Source organism: Pyrus communis, chromosome 15, assembly GCF_041283825.1.
Source record: "Pyrus communis isolate YQ-2024b chromosome 15, ASM4128382v1, whole genome shotgun sequence".
Classification (NCBI taxonomy): Eukaryota; Viridiplantae; Streptophyta; class Magnoliopsida; order Rosales; family Rosaceae; genus Pyrus; species Pyrus communis.
The window spans coordinates 20,557,970-20,585,925 of record NC_142579.1 but is presented as its reverse complement, the minus strand read 5'-3'; the positions used below and the strand labels follow the sequence as shown (position 1 = coordinate 20,585,925).

At 39.1% G+C, this 27,956-nt stretch overlaps 1 protein-coding gene across 1 annotated transcript; it reads right to left on the bottom strand.

Annotated features, from left to right (window-relative positions):
• Positions 1 to 116: 116 nt before the first annotated feature.
• LOC148690662 (uncharacterized) lies at positions 117 to 12,684 on the bottom strand. The gene is made up of 4 exons (XM_088684980.1): positions 11,175 to 12,684; positions 2,504 to 2,838; positions 1,018 to 1,363; positions 117 to 709 (listed from the first exon to the last, which is right to left on the bottom strand). The coding sequence occupies exons 1-4, from the start codon at positions 12,682 to 12,684 to the stop codon at positions 117 to 119; spliced, it is 2,784 nt and encodes a 927-aa protein (XP_088541106.1).
• Between the last annotated feature and the right edge of the window lie 15,272 nt (positions 12,685 to 27,956).

Sequence of the window (27,956 nt, the reverse complement as noted above, 5' to 3'; positions counted from 1 at the left end):
ATGATAAGAGCTTCATACTCGGCTTGATTATTTATACAGCCGAAATCTAATTTGAGAGAAAAATACCAGCGGTAGTGGTGGGGTGATTGAATGGTAATACCAACACCAGCCGAGGTCTAGGTATTGGAACTATCAAAATGCATCGTGCAGTGGCTGTCGCGGGTTGTGATTAAACCGATGTCGATGTCGTTACCCCCAAAGCTATACGGAGAAATGTGTTGGGCCAAAAAATCGACGAGAGCTTGGCCTTTGACGGCTTTTTGGGGTACGTATTGCAAACTGAATTCTGATAAAGCCATTGTCCATTTCCCAATTCGGCCTTTGACGATAGGCCGAGTGAACATGTAATGAATAACATCTATTTGGGCAATGACCTGCGTGAGTGATGAGAGCATGTAGTGCCGAAGTTTTGATGCAGCAAAAAACAGAGCCAAGCAAAGTTTTTCGATGGGTGAATTCAGATTACGGCTGAGGTAAAAGATAGCTTGTTCATGCCCGGCATCGATATCTTGCGCGAGGAGACAACCAATGGATTCAGCAGTTGTTGAAATGTACAGTTTGAGAGGTTTACCGTGACAAGGTGGAACTAGTACGGGTGGTGTCGAAAGGGACTCCTTGATTTGGGTAAAAGCCGTTTGGTGTTCTTCGCGCCACTCAAACTTGTCGGAATCCTTAAGTTTGAGGAGCATAGAGAATGCTTTCATTTTGCCTGCCGAATTAGCGATGAAACGGCGAAGAAAATTTATCTTCCCGAGCAATGACTGGAGTTGTTTCTTGGTTGTCGGGGGTGGAATGCTAATGATTACGCGAGCTTTATTTTCGTCGACTTCAATGCCGCGATGGTGCACCAAAAACCCTAAAAAATTACCGGCCGATACACCGAATGCGCATTTGGCTGGGTTCATTTTTAGATTATGCTGGCGCATGCGGAGGAACGCTGCCAAAGATCATCCAGGTGTGTTCGACGACTTTTCGATTTTACCACCACATCATCGATATAAACTTCTACGATCGTACCGATTAAGTCGTGGAATATCGTATTCATGGCTTCTTGGTATGTGGCGTCGGCGTTCTTGAGGCCGAATGGCATGACAACCCATTCATAGGTACCAAGTGCCCCTGGGCAACGAAATGCAGTCTTATAGGCGTCAGCCTCAGCGATAAAGATCTGGTAGTAACCGGCATGGTCGTCCATGAAGGACAACAGTTCATGATTGGCTGCGGCATCAATTAGTAAGTCCAAGATTGGCATTGTGAATTCATCATTGGGATTGGCCAGATTTAAGTTACGAAAATCGATGCAAATGTGAAGGGCTCCATGTTTCTTTAACACTGGGACGATATTGGCCAACCATTCGACGTACTGAGCGGTCCGAATAAACCCAGTTTTTAGAAGCCAAACTAATTCGTCCTTTATGCCAAGTTGTACTTCGGTCGAGAACCGGCGTGGGGTTATCGAAAAGGCTTACACCCATCTTTAATGCGTAACTTATGTTCGACGAGGTTTCGATCAAGGCCTGGCATCTAATGATAATTCTATGCGAAATAATCTTTAAACTCATGAAGCAATTTACAAAGCTCATCCTTCATAGAAGGTGGTAATAACGTGCTGATAAACAACGGTCGAGGCTCATCGGCTGTGCCCACATTGATTTCTTCCAATGGGTCCTTAACCTGTGGCCGATTGTCTTCGAGTTCGGCCGGTGCGACCTGAACTTTGTCGAAAGATAGAACGGGGCCGTTATCTGCTTCGGCCAAAAATTCAATTAAGTTTATGTCGGAATGTGGTTGCTTAGCAATGGCGTACCAATGGGCCAGCAGATATTCTATGGTTGACAAAACCGTGGCCCGACATCTTTCTTGTTTGGTGGCTTCAATCATCGGCATTGGTAATTAGATCTGCCAGGCTGAGTCTCGCCGAATCCTGTTGTACAGTCTTGCCGCCTACCTCGATAACTTTCTGAACCGAAATTCTGGTCGGCCGTCCATCCTCGTTAAAACCCTGGAGGGTGATATAGCCGACGTGGTCATCATAATAGCGACTTTGAATCATGTTGTTCTCAAAGGGCTGATTATCGACTGGGTGTACTACGACCGATTTGCCGTCCCAAAAGATGAGAACTTGGTATAGTGATGAAGGGATACAGTTGGTTTGGTGGATCCAATCGCGGCCGAGCAATGCGTTATAGTCAGTTTTTGAGTCAATTATAAAGAATGTTGTCATGTGGTGATGACCAGCAACGCTGACTTTTAACGGGAGCACTCATTTGGTTTGAGACTTCTCGCCGATGAAGCTACTCATCGTTATCCCTAATGGGATAAGCTCGTCATTGGAATGGCGTAATGCCTTCATGACGGATATCAGCATGATGTTGACTGTGGCTCCACAATCGACAAACACTTTAGAAATGGGATATCCCTCGATATACGCCGTGACGTATAACGGTTTTAGATGTTGGAGATTAATCGAGGGGGAGCGGGGAAATAATTCGGCCAAGGCTGCCTTAAGGTTGTCACCTTTATTGACTTCCCCATCGTCGCTAGTAGCGACGAAATCCACTTGTGTTGCTTCTTCAGCAACGACGTCCCCATCCAAGAAATTTGATTGATGGGTGCTTGGTTCGAACTCAGCCGGGAGGACATGGACCATACTGATCTCCATATACTCGAGGACCGAGAAACCCATCGGGTCTTGGTCGTCACTTTCCAGAGTAGTAGACATAACATCAGTCGTTGGAACGTCTTCCATTGGACTACTTAGCGCTTCGGTATGAACCTGCTTCTGAGGCGTGTGGGCTAAATCTATCCTATTCTGGTTACCTTCCTCGAGCGCATTTACTGCCGAAGATTTATTTCATTTTTGTAGTAGTTTACGGGCTCGTTCTTCGTAGGCGATGCGGGCGTTCCTTGTGTCCAGGTATGCGTCGAAACGCACCACACAATTTTTCTCATCGACCGTAAGGCCGAAAAGAGGCACTGCCGAGAAAACTTTGAAATGATATCGCAAATGCTGAAGGTCGTCAAGTGAAAAGGGTAATTCAACGATGTCGATATCCGTGTAGGGGTCGACCTCAAAGCTGAGAACCCGACTCACGTATATGCTGGAACCTAGCTTTCATTGCTGGATTGGAAGTTTTTTGGATAATTTGCTCGGCATCAGGACAAGTTAGTGCTAGGTCGAGGGCTTCCTGACATGCCTTGGGTAGTTCGTACAAGTCATTGGCGGAATATCTCTTATGAAATTCCCGCATGTACTCCAATGATTCACCGACAAATGAAGGGTGCAGATTACATCATACTTTGATTAACGGTTCTGGCGGTGGTAGCGGAGAAAGTTTCTTTTCGGCTTCTTGTCAAAAATGCTCAAGACGGGCTCTCATCTCCCCGGGTCGAAAAATGAGCTTGATGCGTTTCTCGGACTCTTCAATGGTGGTCTCAAAGTTGCTAGCAGCTGCCTTTTTTCCCTCAAGTAACTCGGTCATGATAGTCGGGGTTGGCCGATCGTCACCACTTCCTACTGCTTCTTTTGGATGTTATCGAGTGGTCGAGTTGGCCTGCACTTCTTGTCGTCGAGCCATGCAATTTTTCCACTGGCGACAACGTTTTTGATATTTAGATAACGCCGTATATAGGCCAGTTGGGGAATTGTAACTATACCAACATTGGTCTCGTGGCCTAGGCGGTTTGAAGGTTTTTCGATCGACTAACGAACTTGAACTGCTTGAGTTGCGCGAGTAATAATCCTCATTATAGAATGGCGCATCAAAGTCAAGACGCTGTCTGACTAGGGCCGGGTCTTTTCCTTGTACCTGTGGGCCGAGTCTCTCAAACACTTGGCGTCGTGGACCAATGTCGAGTTCCTTTGGCGGTTTTGTAGCGGTCGTGGATGGTGGGTCTAAAGTTGGTGTCGAAGATTCCCTCTTTTTAGGTTCAACTCGTGTTTTACAGTGGTCACATAAAACCATTGATTCATGAGTTTCTTCGGAGCTAGAACCTGTCATGGGTTCATTGATGGCGGGCCATGAGGGCTCCATAGGTGGTGCATTTGAAAATAAATTAATCTTCAATCTTGGTTGACCATTCTGCTTACGGACGTGCTGCACTGGAACGTATTCGGCCTTCCCTTTTCCTTTGTTTTTAGGGAGATGAGCGTCCATCATACCAATTGTTGTCGAGGGGAAGGGATTGACATCTACCGCCATCTGTTTCTCCAGGAATTTTAGCTTACCCTTCTTGATCCAATTTTGAATCGCGTCTCGAAACACAACGCAATTATTGGTAGCATGCTTGTTTGAATTATGATACTTGCAATATGTTTTTCCCTTCAATTCTTTGGCCTTAGGGATGTTGTGTCTTGGCCGAAGTTTGATGATCTTTGTTAACAATAACTGGTCGAAAATTGCATCAGCTTTGGTGATATCGAAAGTGTAAACTTTCGATGTTTTACTCATCTCCTCGGCGGCCGAGTAGGTCTTGGCGTCTTTGGGACTAACTTGAGATAACGCCTTGCAAACGTAAGGTTTATCTATCACTATTTTAGCCGCGTCCACACTGGCATACTGGGGGTCCTTGCTTTTGACCAATGCATAGCTAACCGTGGGATTCTTATATAATGTTCCCCGGGATGGTGACTTCGATATTTTTTCCTATCGGAGCAAATAATCATACTGCTCAACATGTTGAGCAAGTTCGTACATATCTCGAATATTTGCCCCCAGAAACTTCTTTTTGTATTCCACGTCTAAACCGTTTAGGGCGATTCTGACGAATTCAATTTCAGGAAGAGGTACTCGGCACCAATTTCTGGCCGACTTGAACCTTGTTAAGTATTCCATTGGGGATTCGTCGGATGCTTGAGCCATCCTAGCCAATGATGAAACAGACATTTCTATCCCTGGTCGATAGAATTGTTCATGGAATTTCTCGACCAATTCATCCCAACTCTGGACGGAGTTTGGTGGGAGATTAATGTACCAAGCGAAAGCTGACCCTGTCATTGAGAAGTTGAACAACCATAGTTTATGGAAGTCACTATTAACGTCTCCACATTGCGCCGTGAACCGAGCCACATGTTCTAGCGAGGATAAGGACGATTCTCCGACGAACAGACTGAAATCGGGGATCTTGAAGCCTCTAAGGTATTTGAACCTTTCTACATAAGCTGGGTACGGGTGGATGAACTTTAGGAACTTTGGCCCTTTTTTTAGGGCCGAGTCGATCATTCTTTGGACCTCGGTCATATTGACGGACGCTGTTTTTTCCCCTTGGTTTGGTCCGTCAGATCTATTGCCTGATCCGTTTCTTTTCTTTAAGTCAATTGGTTGTAGCTGAGCGAACCCTTTCTCGGCTTGTACTGGCACATTTGTAAAAGAAGGCTGCCGAGGTTGGTCAATATGGCCATCTTCGAAGGCTTTACTGACCAATAGTTCAAGCATCCTGGTCTGTGTGTCATTGTTGCTTCGTATTGCATCTAGCAAATCATTCATTTTTTGGCCAATCGACTATTCGACCTGTCGATATTGTTCGTCGAGTAGTCTTCGAAGAAACGACCTAGTTGGCAGATCAGAACCCTTCTCACCATCTTCGTCGCAATCTTCCACTATTCCTTCAACGAAAATGCCTGCCGTTTGGTTGGGAACTTCTGGGTTGCGACACTGTCCGCCGAGACAGATTTCATTATCTCGGCGTGTGATGCGAACTAATTAAGCACACAAATTAAAACCCTCTTTTGACAATTGTAGTAAAGATGCAAGTAGGGATCGTTCTAGACCGGGGATTAGGAGGGATTACTAAATCACTTGGAAACTGACTCAAAAACGTAGAACAAACGTTAAAAACACTAAACTAGACTCAAAGAATACAAAACACTTGTAAACACAAACTAAGACACTTTCTAACTAAATTGGACACTAAAGTAAAGGGGGATTGAGGTTTTGACGAAATTAAACTAAATGCAACGATTGTAATTTAAAGGCAGAATGTAAATATGAATGTGATAAAAATATGGATGAATGCTAGCTAGAAGGTTCTTCTCCACACATGTCACACTTGCATACAATTTGATTTTCAGTTGGTCTTTCGATGAATTATGAAACTCAACACCCCGGGTTAATTAGGTCCGCTTAAATTAACCGTCAAGTTTTCCTTAAGTTAATGAATTGGATGATTGCATGCGACAACCCAAAGCATTCCCCACAAGTTCCCTACATGAATTGCATAATAGAGATACAAGCAAGAATCATTAAGCATCATGAAAACTATAAGTGTTGACGAGGCATTCGTTACTATGATTGCATGAAACTTATGCCAAGAATTTATTTAACGCGATTGTTTATAAGCAACCTCCACTACTTGTGAATATAAGTTCATAACTATTAGGTGAAATTCACTTATATTCTAGCGTCATATTCATGCATGAAAATTAAGCGTGCACTCTCAATCAACATACATAAATAAGTTATCGATCAAGCAGTTAAACAAATTGAATTCACCATTCATGAAATTCCAACCAAAAGTAATCAAATCATATTGCAAGCATAAACATGGTTTCGAATCACCCCCTAGCTAAATAGGGATTTAGCCTCTCATGTTCACAACAAGAAAAATAAAATTGAATTTAAACATAAAGAACAAAGGATGGATTACACCTAGAACGCCCAACGAATCCACTTGAATTTCTGCGCGTCTAAGTCCTCTTTCCTCTTCTCCTTGCTGCGGCAGTGAGGTTAAATGGATGATTTGGATGTTATTTTGGGTTTGGGATGGATTTAGGGTGTTAAAGTGATGCGGCAATGGTGGTGGAAGGTGTGGGATGGTGTAATGGTGGCTGGAAGGGTGGAGGAAAGGTGCGGCTGTTTTGGATGGTGGCTGCACTGCCAAGGTGGGAAAATTGCGGCTGTTAGGAATTATTTGTGGCTGAAAAATATATGGGATATGGTGCTGCGGCAGAGAAGGTGATGCTGGAATGGATGGTATATGGAATAATGTGCGGCTGAATGAATTATAACATAAAAATAATAGTGAATAAGGTGCGGCTGATATTGGAGGAGAAGGCTTAGGGGAAATTAGGGTCCATGATTAATATGGGAGGCCACGGCTTAGAAGAAATAATGGGATTAAAGGTGATGGAATGCACGGCTTGAATGGGAATTGGCTGCAATGGCTTGGTTGTAATTTTGGGTCAATGATCAATGGAATCCAAAAGTTGCGGCTGAAAGCTTTTTGTTTATTAGGGTGGATACGGTTTTTGGGAGGAAAAATTAGGGTGATAATTAAATGGGGGGGGGGCCACGGCTGAATGATTATGGAATATATGAAGAATAATGTGCGGCTAGGGGAGTAAAAATGTGTAGGGTTTTAGAAAATAAACCCTAGCTTATTAAAATTAAATTAAAGTTAATTCAAAGGCTGCTAGAATTAGGGAATTAAATCAGAAATTAAAGGGGATGGCTTAATAGGTGCGGCTAGGGTTTAGGGTTAAGGCTTTTGTGCATAAAATTGGACCAAAGTGCCCCCCCTTGCACGGCAAGGGAAGGAAACAAGGGAAAAGGCACGGCTTAGGGCTAGAATTTGGGCTAGGGCCTTCGTTTTGTGTCCTAAAGCGCCTACAAAGACTTCAAAGTGGCTAGAAAATACGGACGTTTAAGATTAGGAAAGGTTATCAAAACGGGAAACTTAGGATTAACTTTCCTAAAATAGGAAACCTTGTTTGAGCAGGATTCCTCGTTTTGGTAAGAATTCATCATTGGAGTAGGAATTCGTCGTTTCTTCAAGTCTTCAACTCATTCATTCCTCTTTCGCTCCAAAAGACTCCAATTTGCATCTTCTTGCACACTTTGGCCTTATAATCTGAAAATACACAAAAGTAGCCTTAAACACTAAAATAGCTAAGTAAACACAACATAAATGCACGAGAACAAGCTAATTAAGTCGCATGAATATGCTTCTATCAAATTCCCCCACACTTAACTTTTGCTAGTCCTCGAGCAAAACAAAACAACTAAAGTAAACAAGACGAAACAAAACAAACAAAACATAACCTAAACCTTCCAACGTTTGCCTCAGGGATTTCCAATGAAACATGACATGTCAAAGATCATTACTCACATAGCTTTTAGTCTTCCTTCCCCTCGAGCACATACTTAATCATAGTCACCATTCACTAGTTCGCATTTAATCAATTAAAACACATTTTGAATGTAGTAACATGCCTTAGAGAATTCCCTTAATTCCTCACTAGTTATGCACTCGATTTTCACTCAGATTTTCTGACTACACACCCTACACTAGTTATATGTGAGAAGATTGATGTAAACATGAAAGACTAGTACTCACATACGTTATAACAAAGGAAGCAATTTCTGGAGTAATTAAACGTGTTTACATATGATCTCATGAATGGAATGCTACTACTTAGATGCGAGAACCAGTGACACCATATGCTCATACCAAATTCAAACTCCACAATTCAAATGCACAACACTCAAGATAGAAGTCAAGGGTTGTAACGGGGCTTGGGGTATTGGCTCACAAGGAAAGGTAGGGATAAACAAAAGTTCTTTAAGCAATAGCAAGCAAAGTATTGAAATTAAGTCCTAGAATTCCTTTAGAATGCAGAAATCAACTTTTAGACAAATAGGGAAGATTCAAACAACTCTTAGGGCCTAATTCATTGTTTTGGGCCCTTACTTCAACAAACAATACTTTTCAACTCTTTTTTTCACTTTTTCCTTTTCTTTTCTTTTTGTTTTTTTTTTCTAGCCGTGCCTATGGCACATAACTCACATCAATAATCCTTCCCCCACACTTATTTCCTGCAGCACATTAATCAAAAGGAATTCATTCATGCTTACTATGCTTCAAGAACAAGGGTAAGGATGGTCCTATTCTAGGCTAGGTGAGGATGAAATGGGTTAACAAAGAATCATGGCTAACACGGCTCAATGAGGTTAAACTTAAACACAAAATGAGTGAAGGGCACACGGATATTTGGCTTTGATGGTGGTCACTACACAACTTCATCTTGAATATGTGTTATGCAAATCAATGACATGCTTTGAATGAAATGGGCATGAGTTCTAGCATTTGGAACTAAGTGATGAAACGCCTTCTAAGTAGTAACCGAGCAATGAATAATGAGATCATGCAACGACTTTAGAAAACAATAATGCACAGATTTTAACTCTCCAAATAACGTTTAGGCTCAAGTCTCACTGGGATGTAGCGTTAGTTTGAGTTCATTCCTTCAAGCATGTTACAAAAACTTATTTTTATCATTTGTGATTACATGTGAATTCGTAAACTATAACTACAAACAAGCATAAACCAAAGAGTATATCAAACGTCCATCCATGTTTGTAACTTTCTTTAACCATCATGCAATTAAAAACCAAACCCTCATCATTGTGTTGGAAGGTAACCTACGACACAAACAAACATACAAAAGCAACTCTTTTTGGGTTTTTCAAAGCAGTTTTTCAAATTTTTATGGTATTTTCGGATTTTTAAGTCAACACACTCTAAAACACTCTAAAATAGCCTAAAAACACTTAAAAACAGTGGGAAACAAGTTTAGACATGTTAGGTGGTAAAACCCTACAATTTCATGCAAAAATATCTCAAAACAGAATGTTACCCCCCCCCCACACTTAAACTAAACATTGTCCTCAATGTTTCAAGCTTAACATCACACCAAACACAAGCAAACACATAAACAGCAACTACTCATTAAACATGGAAGAATGTAAATAACAAAGAGAAGAGGTTAGGGACGCAAATCTGGTTATGGATTGTAAATTCCATCTTCTCCTTGTTGAATGCATGGGTTGCCTCCCAAGAAGCGCTTGCTTTAACGTCTTCCAGCCGGACGAAACCTTCTTTTAATCTTCACTCTGGCTCACGGAATGGGGGGGTATGTCCTCCACGGTATACTTCTTGAAATTTCTCGTAGTATGGCTCACTGAATGGGAAGGGATAGTGATCCTCCCTGATGGTGGTGCTTCGGTTCCGACAATCCATATAACTGCTCCCACCACCTTTATATCGATTGGGCTCCTGCACCAACGAAGGTAACAACCTATTAGTTGAAATAGGAATTGAGATTGGAATTGAAGACTTACAAACATAGTGTGGTGAGGGCTCAAAAATGGCAGCCCTTTCAACAATGTTACTATGGCTACTTTCGGCCATATTGGGTGGTAGTAGACCAATCACTCCAAGTTCTTCTCCAATGGTGGTGCTTGATACATCCTTCGTGGTAAGTGTGGATCCTTTCGGCCCTTTGTCCTTATGCATATCTACGACAAAGCAAGAACGGCTATCGTTAGGATTCTTAATAGAGTCATAAACATTAAATTTAATTACATCACCACCAAACTCCATTGTTAGTGCTCCTTTGGCCACATCAATCTTTGTTTGGGCCGTTTTCATGAACGGACGGCCTAGCAAGAGTGGCAATGATGGAGCATCGCTCGAATCCTCCATTTCTAAGACATAAAAATCTGCAGGAAATATGAGATGATTGACCTGCACTAAAACATCCTCAAGGACTCCCTTGGGATAAACATTAGAACGATCGGCCAACTGAATTATAACGCCATCTTGTTTTAACTCACCAAGGTTCATAGATGCATAAATGGAATATGGCATGACATTAATAGAAGCACCTAAATCTAACATGCATTGTTTAAATCTCGTGTTTCCAATTGTGCATGGGATAGTAAAGCTCCCTGGATCCTTACATTTTGGAGGCAACTTTCGTTGCAAAACCGCTGATACATTTTCACTCACTTTCACAACTTCTTTGTTTGAAATTCTTTTCCTAGTTGTGCATAACTCTTTTAAAAACTTTGCATACCTGGGCACTTGCTTAATGGCATCAAGTAAAGGAATGTTTACTTGGACTTTTCGAAACGTCTCCAGAATGTCTTTTTCCTGCTCCTCCTTCTTTGTTTGCATGAACCTACTAGGGAAAGGCACATTGAAAGGAAAAACATTAGTCGGAACCGAATTTGACACATTCTTACCCTTTTTGGCCGAATTAGACAATTTAGAGTCATTTGAAGCTTGCGGCAAAGGTGTTTCCACCTTTACCGTGGGTTGGCTTGCTTCTTCCTCTTCAATTCTCCGTCTTTCATCCTCTTCGGGGCTTGATGGTGATGATTTGGATGTAATGCCAACTTCTTTTCCACTTCTCAAGGTGATTGCGTTGGCCGTTTCGAACCCTCCCTTTGGGTTTGGAATGGTGGAACTAGGGAGTTGTCCGGGATCTCGAAACTTACCTACAAACTCGGCAATCTGCCCAATTTGTTTCTCAAGTTGATCCACCCTCTTATCTTGGTTTTGCATAGCCTTCGCTTGATCTTCCTGCCCATTAGACAACTTAGTTAGTATCTTAAGAAGTGCATCATTGTCAAGAGACGTACCTGAGGCACTTGGGCCGGATTGGGCTTGATTTTGGGGTGGGCCGTAGGTTTTGGGAAAGAACCCCGGGGGTTGTTGTCTAAAGCCTCCTTGTTGTGGTGGTTGCTGGGGCTCCCTCCACTTGAAATTTGGGTGGTCTCGCCACCCCGGATTATACGTGTTGGAGTATGGATCATGTCTTGACTGATTTTGGCTCTGAAACCCAATGGCATTCGCACTCTCCCATCCGCCATTCACGATGAGTTGAGGACACTTTTCGGAGACATGTCCTTGGATAGAACATACGCCACATACCACAGGTCCTTGCATCTTCATTCCCTCGGCCATCTGTGCCATAATGGAAGTAAGATTAGCTAACTGTGAATGAATATCAGGTGCGGAACTTACCTCATGAACCTGCTGCCGTGGGGGTCCTCTTTGGCCTACTCCTTCATACTGTTGAGCGTTCAATGCTCGGTTAGCGATCAAGACCTTGGCATCCCTGGGCGTCTTGTCCACCAATGCTCCACCCGCCGAAGCATCAAGCATTTGACGTTCTAGAGGTAGGAGACCCTCGTAGAAATATTGCAAGAGCAACTCCTCCTTCATCTGATGCTGTGGACAAGAAGCAACAAGTGATTTAAATCGTTCATAATACGTAGGAAAAGACTCACCTTCTTCTTGCTGGATTCCACTTATCTTTTTGCGTAGGAGGATGATGCGAGAAGTTGGAAAGAACTTCTCCAAGTACGCTCTCTTCATACTCTCCCAAGAAGTGACAGTGCCGGGAGCTAACTCATATAACCAATCTTTGGCTTTATCCATCAAAGAGAATGGAAAAGCCTTCATCTTCAAGATATTTCCGTCAACAGTGACGGGAGTCATACTAGAGCAAACTACTTCAAATTCTTTCAAATGTTTGTTAGGATCTTCCATGGACAAGCCATGGTATTTAGGAATATGATGAAGCAAACTTGACTTTAATTCAAACTCATCCGTCTTACCTTGGGCAGCCGTGGGGTATTGAATGCACAAGGGTGCGGCATTATCCAATCCCGAGGCCGAAAGCTCCTTGAGTGTCCGGGTATCCACGGCCATGACTTGTGGTTCCTCAAAGATCCTTGCCGTGGGTTCTTCCTCCTCCTCTAGAACTTGTTCTTCGAGGTCAGGTTCTGGGCTTTGTGGATCTGGTTCGTGTTGCTTCCTCGTCCGTCTCAAAGTCCTCTCAAAATCGCTGTCAAAGTCCGAGATATGCTCACGAATCGGTTGAGAACTCCGAGTCATACACTAGTACCTAAAACAAGGAAAACAAAACAAGGTCAGAGACTTAACAAAAATAAATTAAACAGAAAATAACAATCCAAGGGATTAGCAAAGTTGCTAATCCCCGGCAACGGCGCCAAAAATTTGATGCGAACTAATTAAGCACACAAATTAAAACCCTCTTTTGACAATTGTAGTAAAGATGCAAGTAGGGATCGTTCTAGACCGGGGATTAGGAGGGATTACTAAATCACTTGGAAACTGACTCAAAAACGTAGAACAAACGTTAAAAACACTAAACTAGACTCAAAGAATACAAAACACTTGTAAACACAAACTAAGACACTTTCTAACTAAATTGGACACTAAAGTAAAGGGGGATTGAGGTTTTGACGAAATTAAACTAAATGCAACGATTGTAATTTAAAGGCAGAATGTAAATATGAATGTGATAAAAATATGGATGAATGCTAGCTAGAAGGTTCTTCTCCACACATGTCACACTTGCATACAATTTGATTTTCAGTTGGTCTTTCGATGAATTATGAAACTCAACACCCCGGGTTAATTAGGTCCGCTTAAATTAACCGTCAAGTTTTCCTTAAGTTAATGAATTGGATGATTGCATGCGACAACCCAAAGCATTCCCCACAAGTTCCCTACATGAATTGCATAATAGAGATACAAGCAAGAATCATTAAGCATCATGAAAACTATAAGTGTTGACGAGGCATTCGTTACTATGATTGCATGAAACTTATGCCAAGAATTTATTTAACGCGATTGTTTATAAGCAACCTCCACTACTTGTGAATATAAGTTCATAACTATTAGGTGAAATTCACTTATATTCTAGCGTCATATTCATGCATGAAAATTAAGCGTGCACTCTCAATCAACATACATAAATAAGTTATCGATCAAGCAGTTAAACAAATTGAATTCACCATTCATGAAATTCCAACCAAAAGTAATCAAATCATATTGCAAGCATAAACATGGTTTCGAATCACCCCCTAGCTAAATAGGGATTTAGCCTCTCATGTTCACAACAAGAAAAATAAAATTGAATTTAAACATAAAGAACAAAGGATGGATTACACCTAGAACGCCCAACGAATCCACTTGAATTTCTGCGCGTCTAAGTCCTCTTTCCTCTTCTCCTTGCTGCGGCAGTGAGGTTAAATGGATGATTTGGATGTTATTTTGGGTTTGGGATGGATTTAGGGTGTTAAAGTGATGCGGCAATGGTGGTGGAAGGTGTGGGATGGTGTAATGGTGGCTGGAAGGGTGGAGGAAAGGTGCGGCTGTTTTGGATGGTGGCTGCACTGCCAAGGTGGGAAAATTGCGGCTGTTAGGAATTATTTGTGGCTGAAAAATATATGGGATATGGTGCTGCGGCAGAGAAGGTGATGCTGGAATGGATGGTATATGGAATAATGTGCGGCTGAATGAATTATAACATAAAAATAATAGTGAATAAGGTGCGGCTGATATTGGAGGAGAAGGCTTAGGGGAAATTAGGGTCCATGATTAATATGGGAGGCCACGGCTTAGAAGAAATAATGGGATTAAAGGTGATGGAATGCACGGCTTGAATGGGAATTGGCTGCAATGGCTTGGTTGTAATTTTGGGTCAATGATCAATGGAATCCAAAAGTTGCGGCTGAAAGCTTTTTGTTTATTAGGGTGGATACGGTTTTTGGGAGGAAAAATTAGGGTGATAATTAAATGGGGGGGGGCCACGGCTGAATGATTATGGAATATATGAAGAATAATGTGCGGCTAGGGGAGTAAAAATGTGTAGGGTTTTAGAAAATAAACCCTAGCTTATTAAAATTAAATTAAAGTTAATTCAAAGGCTGCTAGAATTAGGGAATTAAATCAGAAATTAAAGGGGATGGCTTAATAGGTGCGGCTAGGGTTTAGGGTTAAGGCTTTTGTGCATAAAATTGGACCAAAGTGCCCCCCCTTGCACGGCAAGGGAAGGAAACAAGGGGAAAGGCACGGCTTAGGGCTAGAATTTGGGCTAGGGCCTTCGTTTTGTGTCCTAAAGCGCCTACAAAGACTTCAAAGTGGCTAGAAAATACGGACGTTTAAGATTAGGAAAGGTTATCAAAACGGGAAACTTAGGATTAACTTTCCTAAAATAGGAAACCTTGTTTGAGCAGGATTCCTCGTTTTGGTAAGAATTCATCATTGGAGTAGGAATTCGTCGTTTCTTCAAGTCTTCAACTCATTCATTCCTCTTTCGCTCCAAAAGACTCCAATTTGCATCTTCTTGCACACTTTGGCCTTATAATCTGAAAATACACAAAAGTAGCCTTAAACACTAAAATAGCTAAGTAAACACAACATAAATGCACGAGAACAAGCTAATTAAGTCGCATGAATATGCTTCTATCAGCGTGTCGCACTTGTAGCCTCGGGCGGCGCAACAATGATCGAATTTTTTGCCTAAGGCAAATCCTGCCCAAGGCCTTGCACTGGTAAGTCAGCTGTTAACTTTCCCATGATTGTTTTCTTTTTCACGGACCATGTCTCAATGGTCATGAACTCCGAAGGTCTATCACAAGGTCCCACTGGGCATGCCAAAATGTTGACTCTAAAAATTACAAAACCTACGTGGCGCGCAGGCCGAGTAACTAATAAGCTAACTAAGTCCTTCGGTTGAATGCGGGGAGTGCCAACTCGTCGACCGAGCCTGGCCGAGGAGTAGAATTTGTTGATGTTGTGCTGAGCGCGTTGCTGACTTCTTTATCTTGCGACTGCGACCGAGGAAAGAACACTCACGGTTTTTAGGTTCTAGAGCCTGAAGACAAGGCTGCTAGTTTTGCGAAGTTCACAAATCGTTGGTGCCTGATTCGATCACCGTGATTATATTCGTAAGAGTATAAGCACGTCGAATTGACACTAGAATATACGGACACAAATATTCAAAGGTGATGTATGTCTTGATGGTAAATGTGGTTCGGCCGTCAGAATGCCGAACTCTGAAACTCACTTATGAGTATCCAATCATAAAATCACTCGGCGTCCAGTACGCCGAATGTTATAGCTCGTAACACCCTACTTCGTCGAAAAGGCTAATAAGGTGACCTCCGCCAACAAGGATTCAAAAACCCTTCTCGGTCGAGACTTGGATAGGTAACCAGTCGGCCTCGATGCAGTGTTGTTTATCCAAACTGAAGGTGCTCATCGGTCGGCTAATTCTACGGCAACAGTGCTGTTTATCCAAACTGAAGGTGTTCGCCGGTTGCCTCCACAATGTTGTTTGTTCAAACTGAAGGTCTGTCGGCGAGAAAAAGAAAATAAAAATCTCAAGTTGTTTGAGAGGTTTTGCGTAGGGCAATTGTGTGTTGAATTGAAGGTCTTCAATTGTTGCCTGATTTCTTGTATTTATAGCACTAACTTCTTGAGATCGAATTAAATTCCCACTTGGATTGGGAGTTCTTGTTTCGTTCCAACTTTGCTTCGAACAGCCCTACTCCCATTAGGATTTTGAACTCATCCCCGTTTAGGGCTTTATTGATCGTTGGTCGAGAATCCTAATTGCACCAGGACTTCCTCGACCTTTTTTGCTTATCTGAACTATTCATTCTTGTGATAGGACTCGACCATCCCTGCTAAATGGCCCGGAATCATCAGCCAGCCCATAGTATTTTAGACACGGCTTTGGGCCGAGAACAGACCTACACTCGGCCCAACAATATTATTTTGGGACCAAACAGTAACATACTTACCCTGAGAAAGAAAAATGCCATCCTTTTTGTGAACAATCTGGATTCCCAAGAAATAATGTAAAGATCCCAAATCCTTAATATCAACTTCCTTTGTAAGAGCAGTGATAACATCAGTAATAGTAGCAGTAGCATTTCCAGTTATTAGACTAAAGGTTTCACCATTATCAAATTTTGTTCTTGATTAAACCCTTTAACAAGTAACCTAGCGTTATACCTCCTAAGACCCTCTCCAAGCCTTGGGGATAAAGCTTAAAAATTTAGCCCAGAAAATATTAAGCCATGTCCCAGAAACAGTTTTTCTCTTCCAACCCTTATGGCTTAAAAATTTAGCCTGAAATTATCAAATAATGATTTTAGTGTAATTTTTTATTTTCGGTAACTTTTTTGAAAATTAAATAAATGTAAATTATCCTAATTTATTTTTACGTACATTTTAATCTAAAAATATTTAAATTCTGATAAGTAATTAAAAATCATATAAATGCATAGGTATTTATAAAGTTTTGAGTTAAATTTGATTTAAATAATTTTCTTAAATTATTTTAGACGTTAGATTTAATTTTGGGCCCTCAAATCTTTTTTTTTTTTTTTTTTTTTGAATCATTAGATTTGATCTCATCTGATCATAGTCATTAAATTATAAGTAACAAACAAAAAAAGGTTTGAAATATGACAGTTTGGTGAGTCCAAAATAATTTATGTTAGGCTTAAATCCTGGGGGGAATTTAGCCCAGATATATATATTTTCTCCTTAGGGCTTTTTTTAGCCCAATGGTTGGAGATGGTCTAATGTTACCATTTGCATCCCTTTTTTTTTTTATCTTGAAAACCCACTTACAGCCAACTAAATTCTTTTTTGGGGGATAGGGAACCAAAGACCAAGTTCCTTAAGAATAGAAGACTAACAATTCCTCTTGCATAGTAGCAGCCCAAACTAGAGATTTCAAAGCTAACTTATAGGTTCCAGGCTAAACCTTAGTGAAATCAACACCCCCAATTTTCATGTATGGCATATATTAAGGCAACTTGTAAACTCTTAGGATGGAATTCAAGTACCACATGGATATGAGAAGAGGAAGACTGAGTTGTAGAAGTAGTAATGGATTAGTTTTCTGTTGCACAGTTATGACTAGGTGTAGTAGATGACATGGGCACATATACAAGATTAGACATGAAAGGTGTATGAGGCATAGACTGAATAAATGTAGGAGTAATTGAAGTGATTTCATTGGACTGAGGGAACATTATTATGATTTGGTACTGGTATCAAAGGTTGGACAGATGGAGAGATAGTATGAGAGACATTACGAGACACTTGATTGACAAGAGCAAGGTATGGAAACTCAGACTCATTAAAGAGTACATGCCTAGATATGTATACTCTCTTTTTGGACCCCTCCCTCATAACAATTGTAGACTTTGAACTTAGAAGCATATCTAGAAATACACATTTTGTGGTTCTTGGTTACAATATGGTACTATTGTATGGCCTTAGTAATGGAAAACATGAACACCCAAATATCCTAAGGTGATTAATCTCAAGAGCAAATTTAAACAATACTTCAAATGGAGATTTATGATCCAAGGTAAGAGTAGACATTTTGTTGATAGGATACGCAGATACTTGGCAAGCAAAGGACCAAAAGAAGAAGGCAATGATACTGTTTGTAAAAGTGTAATAATGGTTTCAATGAAGTGTATGTGCTTTCTTTAGCCCATTTTGTTATGGTGTATAAGGACATGGCGTATGATGACTAATTCCCCAATCCAACAAAGATTTTCCTATATACTCACCCTCCATCACTTTCTAAAATCTTAATTGAAACATTAAACTGATTCAAAATGAATATGTAGAATGAGACAAAAGTGGAACAAACTTCACCTTCATTGCATAGTGGAAAAATCCAACAGTATCTAGTACACTCATCAATAAAGATTACATCGTATTGAAATCTTTCAGTTGAAACACAAGGAACTCGGGCCCGCACGTCAGTATGAACAACCTCAAATGGACATATAGACGTAAACACATCATTATTGAAATGAAGTTTGGTAAACTTGCCTTCCAAACATCTATGACACAACATAGGTATATTATTATAAACAAGTACATTGGACTTTCTTAATATGTGAGAGATTATAGGACTAGAGGGTGACCTAGTTTGGTATGCCAAACACTTGATATAACTTGTTGTCCAAGATAGGCAACACCAATCACTATCTTCCTCTTTGAACCAGAATGGGTTGATGAAGGTATGTGGTATAATCCATCTTTTGAATAAAATCCTCCCTGTGGTTTTGTCTTCAATCCAAAAGAAGAAAAAAAAAAAAAAAAAAAAACATCAAAGATTAACCAATAATTATTATCAAGACAAATCTTATGAACTAAGAAGCAAATTTTGAGGCGATTTTGGTACACATAATATTGAATATAATTTCAAAGGCTGCTATGAAGTATTTAATAATGATTGAACTTTACACTTTACAATATCTGTAATAGAGAATGAACTTTACACTATTCAATATCAATATATATCCTAACTATGATAGCTTGCAAATAAAGATATTCTCACAACAGCTTATATGACACTTGTCAATATCACAACCGTTGAACTTATACCCAATGACCAGTTATAACGAGAAAGTGAGGATATCTTCATTCTAAAAGAAATGCAAATTAACAATAATGCTATTCATACTGCATTATTATACCATAATTTTATACCACCGTATGTGGCGGCTGAGTTAACCATGCCACATCACTTAATTACAGTATACTTAGATTTCTACGTAAGTTTTATTAATTTTCATTAATTTTTATTTGGAAACAGATATTAGTTTGAATTAAAACACTTCAATTTTCATATTCTTGCATTCCTTGTTTAGTTGTCCTCAAATACTCTTTTCGTCATCCCCAATCTCCTCCTCCCTCCTTAAAGTTCCTCTAATTGTCTTGTGCTTCTTCATCCTCCTTCCTCCTTTTTCCAGAACAAATAGAAAGAACATTAAAAAAAAATGCCAATTGAGAAAGGAAAAAAAAGCATAATTAATTTCAATAATTGCCAAGCAATTGCAGCACAATTTTGAGGAACAAGAATAGTGGCCCCATGACCTTCAATCTAATAGAAAACTTCTTTCATTTGACTCTTCATCAAATTTTTATTTTTTTTTCTTAAATGCATATACAGGCATTGTTCAAAGAAACGATTAGCTAACCCTTTTTTATGACAGTAAAAGGGAAAACAAATACGATCAGTTAAAAACCAAATAAAATTGACAAAAAATGGAGATTGCAGAAGGTTGAAAGGGAAGGAGACTAGGGTAAGAGGGAGAAAGAAGATGGAGTGGAGCACAGACGTGAGACCTAATGAATTCTAATTAGTGTTTTGATTATTAATTTTTTTTAACATTAAATGTATTAATTATATTCATAATAAAAATAAAACTAAAAATGTGGCATTGTCAAAGTAAGTTGCCAAGTAAAGTGGTATATAAAATATGTATAATAATGTGGTAATAGTAGCATTACTTGCAAATTAATGAAAGGCTACCTTGCAAGTTGCAAAGCAGTTCAATGGATAATTGAAGCAAACTATCCTACAATAATTAATAACCTATCTAGCTACATCATATTTACCGTTTTGGGTTGAAAAATCTGAACAATGTCTGTTAGGCTATCTCCAACGGAAGGGGCTATGTTTAGTCCTATGCAGTGTCACATCCCGGCTCGGGGCAGATCACTTCCCGGGTCTGCTTCACGACCGTAGCACGATATTGTCCGCTTTGGGCCCCAACCACGCCGTCACGGTTTTGTTTTTGGGAACTCACACGAGAACTTCCAGATGGGTCACCCATCCTGGGAATGCTCTCGCGCGCTACTCGCTTAACTTCGGAGTTCCCATGGAACCCAAAACCAGTGAGCTCCCAAAAGGCCTTGTGCTAGGTAGAAATGGGAATATACATATAAGGATCACTCCCCTGGGCGATGTGGGATGTCACAATCCATCCCCCTTAGGGGCCTGACGTCCTCATCGGCACACACGCGACCAGGGTTAGGCTCTAATACGAAATTGTCACATCTCGGCCCGAGGCGAATCACTTCCCGGACCCGCTCCACCACCGTAGCACGATATTGTCCGCTTTGGGCCCCAACCACGCCCTCACGGTTTTGTTTTTGGGAACTCACACGAGAACTTCCCGATGGATCACCCATCCTGGGAATGCTCTCGCGCGCTACTCGCTTAACTTCGGAGTTCCCATGGAACCCGAAGCCAGTGAGCTCCCAGAAGGCCTCGTGCTAGGTAGAGATGGGAATATACATATAAGGATCACTCCCCTGGACGATGTGGGATGCCACATGCAGAGTTATAGCCATGCAAGAAATTATTTTTAAATATAGTGGCAGACCATATTTATATATAATCTCCAACCGAATGAGATATTTTTAGCCCTTTCAAGTAATTTATTATTTTTAAGTTTGTTCTTTAACTTTATTAGTTAATTTAATTAAACTACCATATTAAAATAAGGTTATGCATACATATGTTGAGTGTCACTTGTTGCTAAATGAATAAGCCTCCATATTTCTTATTTTTATATAATCTCAATAATTTTTCGGATAGTATTTTGAGTGACACATGTTCCTAAATGATTAACTCTCCATATTTCTTATCTTTATGTAATCTTAATAATTTTTTGGATAGGATTTTCAAATAGCATTCTTATCTATGTGACACTTCTTATCTCCAGCTTCCAATGTTAATAAATTGGTTGGATATTGGGGTAAAATTTTCACACCTCACCTTTGCCCTCTCCAATATCCCTTGTCATTGTCTAAAATTTGTCATTTCAATTCAAGTTTGCAATGAATTCCAACTTTAGATCCTCTTTACATTCCAACTAGGGCTTGGTTTGGTTTTTAGCCAAAACCAAACCGAAATTTCGGTTTGGCTTGGTTCAATTTTTTTTTCGATTTTGTTTTAGTCCGGTTCGGTTTTTTCCATGATTTTGTTTTTTTAAATTTGGAACAAAATCTGCAACAAATAAGCACTGAAGAATGAAGATGCAGAAACTTCTGCATCAAATGAATATGAACTGGGATGATCGACCATGGATCTGACATTATTATTATTGGGTGTCGGTGCATCTTTCTTGTTGTGGATCCGAGAGTCCTCACAGAGAAAACACATGCATGTGTTAGTTCTTTGATTTTTCCATGAAAATAAACCCAATAGAACTAAGTAGCAGCCATGAGAGATTTTTACCTTGGGGGTTTGTTTTTAGTCCTAAACCTTTTGTCAGCCATGGCAAAATAATTAAAAGAAAAACCCAGCAAAATAATTAAAAGAAAAACCCATTTTAATTCCGAAAATCACAATATAAATCAAATTCATTTTGAGTCAAAAATTACCTGTGAGAGAATGAACTCGGATTAGAGTCTTCCAATTTATAGGGGGTTCCGATTCGAAAGGGGTGAGGGAAAATCATGGTTTGGAAGAAGGAATCCATGAGAAGGATAGGAGAAGACTGGAGAGAAAGTGATTTAGAGGAAGAGAGGAAAGAGAGAGAGAGAGAGAGGGGGAGTGTTTGAGAAAAGGTGAAAGCTGAAATAAGAGTGAGATTGCTAGGGTTTTTAAAGTTAAATTTTTTTATAAAGCATTAACTATTAGAAACTATAAATAACTTGCTGGTATAATTATAACAACAGAAAGCTTGCAGTCAAGTTGGCTTAAAGCAACTATCCCCAACTCCTGGTCAAGGGTTCAAACCTTGATGCTAATATGTTTTTGAGTATTTATATATGATATTTTTTTTTTTTTCGGTTCAGTTCGGTCCAGTTTGGTTTTCGAACCTTAAAAACCGAAACTGAACCAGCCAAATGCGATTCGGCTCGATTACTTTTCGGTTCGGTTTTTTCAGCTTTGGTTAGGTTTGGTTTTCAGTTTTTTTTTCAGTTTTCAATTTTTTGAACCCACCCCTAATTCCAACTAGGGGTCTTCATCCAATTTCAAGTTAGAAGATAAATGGACGGAGCAGAGATGAGAAGATGAGGAGTGCGATGAAGAAGATGAGGCATGGCCTAACACAATATTTATGGCGGCAATGGCCGAAACCATGGTTTGTAAGGAAATTGAACAATAATCTTAATGGGATGGTTCTGTTGTTGGTCGCTCTTACAAACGACGACAAAGAAAGATGACGCATGAAACTTTAATGAACCACTACTTAACTTCAACACAGTGTACCCAAAAAAGGATTTCAGACGTCGCTTTTGGATGAGGCGTCATGTCTCCCAGCGTTTGCTTCATGATGTCCAACATGTCAATCCGTACTTTTGGCAAAAGATTGATAGAGCAAGCCGTCCTGACTTTTCACCTTACCAAAAGATTACTGTTACACTCCGAATGATAGCCTATGCCTCCCCAGCTAATGTGATAGATGATACATATGGTATGTCTAAGTCTATATGCCTTAATAATCTTGCTCAATTTTGTTACACAATTGTTTAGCTTTACAAAGATACATACCTCCGTGAACCAAATCAAGCAGATCTTGCTCGGCTCATTTGCAAAGCTAAAGATCGTGGTTTTTCGGGTCATTAGATTGTATGCATTGAAAGCAGAAGAATTGTCCCACCAGTTGGCAATGAGGATTTAGAAGAAGATTGAGAAAGTTAACTATTGTGTTAAAGACGCTTTCCTCGTTTGACACATGGACCTGCCATGCTTTATTTGGAGTCCCAAATCCCAAAATGACATTATAGTACTCGGGCGTTCACCCTTTTTTACTAACCTGATGGAGGGTAAATCACCTCGATTGGACTATTACATCAATGAACATTAGTACAATTGGGGTATTACCTAGCAGATGGCATTTAGTCAAGGTGGCAACACTTGTCCAAGCAATTGCAAACTTTGTGGATGACGCCGAAAGATGGTTTACCTTACACCAAGAGGCGTACCAGAAAGATGTTAAGAAAACTTTCAGTATTCTACGAGCACAGTGGAAAATTATTAAGGAATCAGCAATAGGGTGGAGTCTAGATAAATTGAACTCCATCATGACGTTGTGCATCATATTACACAACAGGATTGTGGAGAATGAGCGAGATGACTATATTAATGGAGAGTCTGATGACAACCAAAACGATCTAGATAGGTTAAGGAGGGCTCGTGCGAGGATATATAATGGGCCTAATTTGCCTTTAGATCTAAGAACTGGTAACATCTTTTTAAATGAATACATGAGGCATTATAGGATGATACGTTTATGTACCACAAACAAGTACTACAACAGGATTTTGTTGCACATCTTTAGGCCAAAAGAACAATGGAGTAGGCCTAATGGACCAAATGTTGGTTAAGTTTAAATAATTCCCGGACTAGTACTAGGGTGGTGATTGTATTGTTATTTGTTAAATGTTGTTTAAGTTTCAATAACTGCCCGAAGTAGTATTAGGCCGGAGATTGTGTTGTTATTTGTTAAATGTTGTTTCATGTTATAAGTATTTTAATTTTACTTGTATGTTAACAACTTAGACATTAATTCAAAGATCACAATTTAATTGAAATACTACATCTTAAATATTAAAACTACAACAACTTAGATATTAAAGATTACAACACTTAAATATTAAAGATTACAACAACTTAAATATTAAAACTACAACAACTACTATTAATGATCTTTAGTCATTGTAGGAGTATAGTTAGATGTTGAAAACAACTCCCGTCGGGCCATAATTTTCCTCTTTTTCCTTTCAAAATATGCCTTACTCACTGGAGTCATAATCGTGGTGTCCCATTCCATGTTCCTATCATTCATCTCTTCTTGTATTTGTTTTTCCTGTTCTTCATGTCTCCGCTTCCTTTCTTCTGCGGCAATGGCATTTTGCTTCGCCATTAATTGCAATGAAGAGGCCATTTTGTCTCAAAAGGCTAACTCCTCATTTTCCTTACCCTCTTCCTTTAATTTTCTAGCCTTGTTTCATCTCATAGCCCTAGGTATAATAGACTGACCCGGAGACAGAGTTTCTAACCTTGTTTCTTCAATGATAGGAGATACTTCTTCATCCCCAATTGTATTTGAGGAAGCATTTCCAATAACACCCATCCTTTACAAATTTCCCAACAACCTTGATGAGCAAAGGGTTTTTTCATGTCATCCATATACAATTGCTCTGCTTGGCGGACCTAGAAAATATAATTACAAAAACTAAAGGAAATTAATTTATTGAATTAAATGTAATATAATGAAATATTTAAAAGAACTTGTGAAAACACTTACTTCGTCGTATACATTAGCTCTGCTAGCACGTCTCCTTTCGGCCTTTATCAAGGCTTGATGCCATTTGTTCAACCTTGGATGAAGTTGCTTTTTCCATCGTGAAGAACAACTCTCGTGGTTTCTAGGGTTCGGTGGAGTGGTGCCTTTGTAGAACTCATAATACTTTTTGGACATACGTACAAGTCCAACTGCCTTCACTTGTTTGAGAAATACCCTTAATACTATCTTCCGAGACCCATCTATAAGCCTTGCAAAGAGATTCATCTTCTTTTTGGGTCCAAGCCTTTCCTTTGGTTGAAGATGTAGTCATTTGAAAAATATTGGAAATTTTTAATTTAGATTATCGGAAGAGGTGAGGGTGTGTATGAAAAGAGTGTTTGAGGTCAATAGAAGGTGAGGGTGAAAATGATGTGAGAAATGGTGTAGAAATGGTTTATGTATTTAGGAAAGAAAAAAAAAAAGGGTAAATTACAATTTACCCCCTCATGTTTGGGGTCGATTACAACCTCATGCAACATCTTTAAAACATTTTAATTTCATACATATACTTATCATATATTTTAATTTCATACATCCGTTAGAAAATCTGGGGATGAGGAAGGCATGGTTTTAGGTTTTTTTATTTATTTTATTTTTTTTAACTTTTGTTTAATTAATTATTTTAGTATTTAATATTTTGATTAAATTATATTTTTTAAATGCATAGAAAAATTATTTTTTTTGCCATGTGAAACAAATTTGGCAGCCACGTTAGCATAAATGTGGATCTCATGTTTGCCACGTCATTACTTAACAGATTTTCTAACGGATATATGAAATTGAAATAAATGATAAGTAAATGTATGAAATTGAAATGTTTTAAAGATGTTGTATAAGGTCGCAATCGACCCCAAACCTGAGGAGGTAAAATATAATTTATCTAAATTTTTTTTTTAATTTCGTCCTTAAAAAAAGAAAAAAAATTCAAAATCCAACGGGTAATGCATGTTGGGCCCCTCAAATGGGCTAGCTGGTTGGCTAGCCTTGCTCAGCCCAATGGCCGAAGGGCTTGAGTTTGGGCCGGTGGGTCCCTTTTTCTTTTGGGCCCACCTCGATTGGAGATAATTTTTTTTTCTCATTGCAGGCTAAACACAGTGAATAGCCCTATGACCTGATTCATTGGCAATCCATAGCCTTATAACCTGATCCATTGGCAATTGCCTTTAGATCATATCAGGCTACATCAAGGATAGGATATTCAAACTTAAAAGCTTCCAGAAAAGTTCATATTCGTAAAAAACATTTAACGTTGAATCTTCTTCAATCAAGTCAAGAGAGTCCCCACCGATATCTACAGTAGACAGTATACATTTGTACCTGCATCTTTTATGCTTTTCAATTCAATACCTGCTAGAATTATTCTGCTCTTTATAGTTAATTTAACCTTAAGGCCAAAAAATGTTCGTTCTCCTTTACAGCTTTTGTGTTCTTCTGCGTGGCCTACCACACTTTGTCACATTGAAATTTCAAATGTTATGCAAATGTCGATGGAAGGCAGAGTCGCGACTCTCCCTTTTTCTTTTTACGAAATCATCTCATTGTCCTCTCCCTTCGTGTCTCCATCATTTGCATCCATGGGTTAATAGTAACAGCTGGATCTGTTATCCTATCATTTGATGGACGTAATTTCACACAAGATTAACTATTTTTAATTAGAAAATAGAATTATATGAATGGAGTTTCTACTTAAGGTTTTGTAACCAAATTACAGAATTTCATGTTTATAATCGAAATCAGATAAATGATTCATGTGGTCATAAGGTATTTGGAAGATAACTCCTGTAGTAAAAAAATTCAGATTTAAACCGCTATGGTATAGGTCCTGTTAGCAAATTTTGTCCAAAAATATTTGTTCAGTTATATGTCCGTTAAATACATGGCTAAAATTGTATTTTTCACAAAACCATCTTCTTCCTCATGCTTTCTCTGTAAATGTGTATTTTCACAAAACCATGTCTGAGAAGTACGGATAAGAAGAAGGTCTATAATTTCTTTTCAACCTCATCACTGATCTCGATGCCATCCCACTAATAGCCCTGAATACACTTTCCATAAATACATCTGCACATCTCTGGCAGGGATATCTAGGACCGATTCCGGTAGTGTTTGTATTGCATTCGCAACACATCTTGCAACCATTGCTTGGCATATCAAACTCACCAGACAAAACCCGTGAATCCCTGCCAGAATGGCAACATCCCAACAAACAATAAGGAAGCAGCAGCTATTCCTCCTCCTCCTCCTCCTCCTCAAAGCTAGATTCTTTTTCTTCTTTTAAATTTCAGTATAATCCCAAAAAAAAAAAAAAAAAAAAAAAAACAGTTAAAAAAAAAATTAAAAAAAAAAAAAAAAACCTAAAATCTCCACAGTAAAAATGATGGATGAATTGGAATAAAATTGTTCCTCACAATAAAAATGATGGATCAATCGGAATATAAATGTTTTTACTGGTACTAAAATATTGTTTTTCACAACAGCACGTCAAAGTACAGTTTTATCCATGCATTTAGTGGACATTTGCAAAAAAATCACTTTTAAACTAATTTTGATAACAGACTATACCGCATGGGTTTAAATCCAAATTTTTTAACCACATGTGCTATCTTCCAAATACCTTATAACGACATAGACCATTTATCCGATTTACCTTATATTATTAATTATTTTATAAAAATCTGAAAAAAAAAAAAAATCAATAAGATATGAAATCATTAATTTAGCCTAGCATCTCTTACAAAATCAGGATGGCTTTTTTTATTATTAAATTGGAGTTGTTATATTTTTTTAATACAATGGTATATTCATATCAAGGTAATAAAGTCATACTAGTTATTAGTATATTTTTATTATACTGGTAGGTATTTTAGGTACGTATGTTGCATGTATGTTTATTGTAACTATACTTTTGCATATAATCAATTAATAATGTATGTGATTCAAAATGACCAAAATGCAAACGTAATATCACAATATTGGCCATCGTACATATCTTTTATATAATCATTTTCATGGACATCATCTTAATGAATCTATATTATCAGGAAAAACCTCTTTGTCAACTCTCTTATATGAAATCTCAAGTAAGTTTTAGTAGTTCGAATCATTTTTTATATTTTACAATAGGGACGATGGAATCATTTCAATTAATTCACACGCACTATCCACATATATTCCACTTTCTTCCAACATCTACCTCATTCTCTTAGTAACCTATAAGTTATATCT

Bases quoted from the DNA above. Each gene is read 5' to 3' on its own strand.
- LOC148690662 (XM_088684980.1), bottom strand. From the start codon at position 12,684: ATGACTCGGAGTTCTCAACCGATTCGTGAGCATATCTCGGACTTTGAC. The intron at 2,839-11,174 runs GCATTACATCCA...AATCTTCGGCAG, and splicing joins GAGAAGTGGAAAAGAAGTTG to TAAATGCGCTCGAGGAAGGT. The intron at 710-1,017 runs GTACGATCGTAG...CTAATTCGGCAG, and splicing joins GATATTCCACGACTTAATCG to GCAAAATGAAAGCATTCTCT.